At 48.3% G+C, this 3,884-nt stretch overlaps 1 protein-coding gene across 1 annotated transcript; it reads right to left on the minus strand.

The window, feature by feature from the left end:
• Window positions 1–2,629: 2,629 nt before the first annotated feature.
• Or8s2 (olfactory receptor family 8 subfamily S member 2) lies at window positions 2,630–3,559 on the minus strand. Its single transcript, NM_001000423.1, is given in 1 exon segment — window positions 2,630–3,559. A coding segment is annotated over 1 exon segment (930 nt).
• Window positions 3,560–3,884: the final 325 nt, after the last annotated feature.

Below are 3,884 nucleotides of genomic sequence, written 5' to 3' on the forward strand. Positions count from 1 at the left end.
AAATCAATAGGGAAAATACAAAGTAAGTTTTTGATGCTCAGACTCGGGTAAATGCAACAAGTTGCACCACAGAACTCTACAGCGCAGTTTATTGTTCCTAAGTAAGAAACTCATCTGACCATTCAGTGATGTTCATTTTCCCTGAACTCATGCCCCTTCTGCACCTCCTTCTGTGATGCTTGATATGCAACAGGGAAACAGACAAAGAATCCTGGATCTCAACAGAAGCAGGAAAACATTTGATAAAATCTCCGCCCACTTCTTAGCAAACTCCAATTAAAAGAGAATTCTCCTGATTAGGTGTTCATCCACAGACAAAGCAAAACCAACCACCATGATGCCCAAATGGCGGCGGCTCTCCGGTCAATCTCGGGGACGAGGAAGAAAGTCTCAAGGTCCTAACCACTAGATTAACTTTAAAATGAGATACATAAAGTTATATAAAAATCCTCGCCTTTCAAGATGAAATAATTAAATGTACTTTAAAAATTCAACAGTATCTATGAATAAGACATGAATATGGTTTAATAACAGATATAAAAACCATGTACGGAACACCACAGTACCCTACATACTGGAAATCATCACGCGGTCAGTGCGCCTGACACGAGCACAGCAGCAGAAGGGAGACGGTTTACAGCAGCACAGCTGACAAAGGCCATGCGTGCTCTTCACCAAGAGCGAGTGCAGACCAGCCTTGGGGACACACCCGGCATGGCTGCAGGGTTACTGAGCTCATAGGCTGGGCTGAGGCTGACCAGGAAGAGACTGACATTTGTACAGCAGACATATTAGTGTAGCTATGATTTGGGAGGGGCTTCTCGTCTCCTAACTCCCACGCTCCAAGTACATTTGTTGGACCATAAACGGGGTGAAGCCTTTCTTGAGTTGTATCTATGTGTACAGTGCGATGTCATTTCTCCCTCTCCTCCCTCCAGCTCCTCTCACATCCGACAACTCCCTCTCAAACCCATGGCCTCTTTTCCCCTTCCATATCATCGTTATACAACTGACTATGTAAATACAGCCTGCTCAGTTCACTTGGTGTTGTGTTACTCGTGTTAATTTTTCACAGCTGATCACTGGATATCAGATACCACGTAGAGGGCTCGTGCCTTAGGAAGACTCAGTCTCCCTCTCGGGGCAGTCATTAGCTCTTCATCGACCATTTTTAGCATTCTTGAAATGGTGGTAGAGACACGAGAAAGTGTCCTGGTTTTGTATTGTTCTCTCTCTCTCACCTCACCTCCCCCCTCCCTCAACCCTGTTTACCTTCCCCCTACTCCTACCCCTCTCCTCTCTCTGTGTGTTTATACTTGTGTATGGTTTTCTTTTGTCCTGTTGTAATTTATGCTCTTTGCTGCTGAGGGACACAACATGAAAGGGAGGGGGAGGGCGACAAGTGACAGCTTGTAAACAAATCAAAACAAAACTAAACAAAAGGACACTCTGAGAAAGAAGTCATTTTGTAGCACAGTAATTTCATCCCCACACCTCTCAGAACTCTAATGGTTAATCCCACCGTCACCTTTCACAGTCTAAGGCGTCTTTGCTGAAACTCTGTCCTTTTCTTCTAGGAGAGTAACATGGTTCCGCCCATCACTCGCTGGGCTGTCGGTGGTCTCACGGTGAGACACCTCGACCTCGGGAGGGCTGAGCTGAAGGACAGAGTTGCTGGCAAGGTGAATAATCTGGGGGATCTTTTCTCATCATCAGGCTTCTCACAGAGCAAAGCAAAAAGAGTTGTTTGACCATTGGGCTAATAGTCTAAAGTAGTCATGTCATCGGTAGTCTCTAGGGACATGGATGGGTCCAATAAGCAGCTGTCATCAGTTGTCTACATGTAAGTCTATTGTAACATCAATGTCTCTTTTGAGTCCCTTGTTATGAAAATGGCAAGATCTTACCCTGCCTTGAAGTAATAGAAAACAGTGCTGAATATTAAAACAGCACAATTCATTCATGGGCCCGGGATCGCAGGAGGGTCCGTTATCAATACGGCAGTGAAACAGGTAATAAGTCTGCTGGGCTCGAAATTCCAAGCCCATCGCTTACCTCCCCGAGACAGTTTTCTCTTCTTCAGAGTAGAGACAACCGAAATGTTTACTCAACGCCTTTGCTGCGACAGCTTAAATGGGGTGACACATGCAAACAGTTTAACACGGTATGTGACACACGTGAGCATGTAGTGGCAAAGATGCTGTTGCACCTTAGGATCTCCCCTCACTTCTCAGCATGTAAATGATCTGGACTGCCTCTGTGCTTGCTTCTCCGATACCTGCCAGACCCGAGGCGTGAACACCAACCTGGACTGAGAAAGGACTTTCGAGACACCAAGATGTATGGGCTTTCTGAACCCACATCAAATGAGTTTGATTTCTGGCAGAACACAGACTGAGCAGAAAATACCAGTGTCCATCAGACAATGTATAGGGACTCAATACAGTAATTTACAAGAGAACATGTTAGACTACAAGTTTACCTTATCCTCTGAGTATAACCACACCGATAAAGTAACTCTCCATCTTTAAGAAAAAAGGAAAGGGCTTGCAGAGACGTAGCTCTCCGGCCCGTTCAGCATCCGGGCACCATTCAGTAGAGTCCTAGCCACATGCCCACGATTCCGTTTTTATTTGAGACACTGCACATATTTTCTGACCATTTTTCTCACGGCAGCCTTCACCTCCTTGTTCTTCAGGCTGTAGATGAGGGGGTTCAGCATGGGCGTGATGACGCTGTACTGCAGAGAGAAGATCAGCTCTTGAGTTGACCCGGAATTTGGCATGAGGTAACGGAGTAACCCTGAGCCGTAGAAGAAGCTCACTGCAGTGAGGTGGGACGAGCAGGTGGAAAAGGCCTTGCTTCTCCCTGAGGCGGAGCTGATCCCCAGGATGGTCAGCAAGATTCGAATGTAAGACAGGAGTATCAGGAGGAAGTTCCCAAAGAAGTGGATGACGCTGGAGCAGAGGAGGGTGGTGAAGCTTGCAGACACATCAGAGCAAGACAAGGGATAGAGAGAGGGCAGCTCACAGACGAAGTGGTGGATATTCTGAGCCTCACAGAAATCTAAACTCAGAGCGACAAGGATATTGATGAAGGCATCCAGGAAAGCCAGGCTCCAAGAGCCCCACACCAGCCCCGCACACAGCTGCCTGCTCATCACTTGGCCATAGAGCAGAGGAGAGCTGATGGCCACGTAGCGGTCATAGGCCATCACGGCTAGCAGGCAGGACTCGGTGCCTCCGGTGGCGAACACAAAGAAGACCTGAGCCAGACAGCCCTCCACTGAGATGGTTTTCTTCACAGACAGGAGGTTCTCCAACAGCTTGGGCACCGTGACGGAGGAGTGGCAGAGGTCTAGGAAGGACAGCTGTCCCAGGAAGAAGTACATGGGTGTGTGGAGGTGGCGGTCCACCTTGACCACCAACAGCAGCAGCAGGTTCCCCACGAGGGTCAGGAGATATATCACCAGGAAAAGCAGGAAGAGAGGAATCTGGATCTGGGTGTCGGCGGACAGCCCGAGCAGGAAGAACTCGGGGACCGTGCTGCGGTTCCTCATTGCCGTTAACGTTTCTTTTGGGGCAGTAGAGAGAAACTGGAGATATCCTTCCCTCTGCCTAGCAGACGTGTGAGCGTCTGGCCCTCTTCCTTAGACAGAGTTTCGAGCTACTTAAAAATGCATGCTCAGAAATGGTTAACTGGCCCGAGTCACTGGAGCAGAGCCTCGAGCTCCGGAAATACCTTTTCTTGGGAGCGCTGGCTGCTCTTCCGAGGATCCAGGTTCAAACCCACATGGGAGCTCACACCTGTGTACAACTCTAGTTCCAGGGAATTCAACCCCCCCCACACACACACAGACATACATGCAGGCAAAACATCGATGC

Source organism: Rattus norvegicus, chromosome 7 (assembly GCF_021556685.1).
Source record: "Rattus norvegicus strain SHRSP/BbbUtx chromosome 7, alternate assembly SHRSP_T2T, whole genome shotgun sequence".
Classification (NCBI taxonomy): domain Eukaryota; kingdom Metazoa; phylum Chordata; class Mammalia; order Rodentia; family Muridae; genus Rattus; species Rattus norvegicus.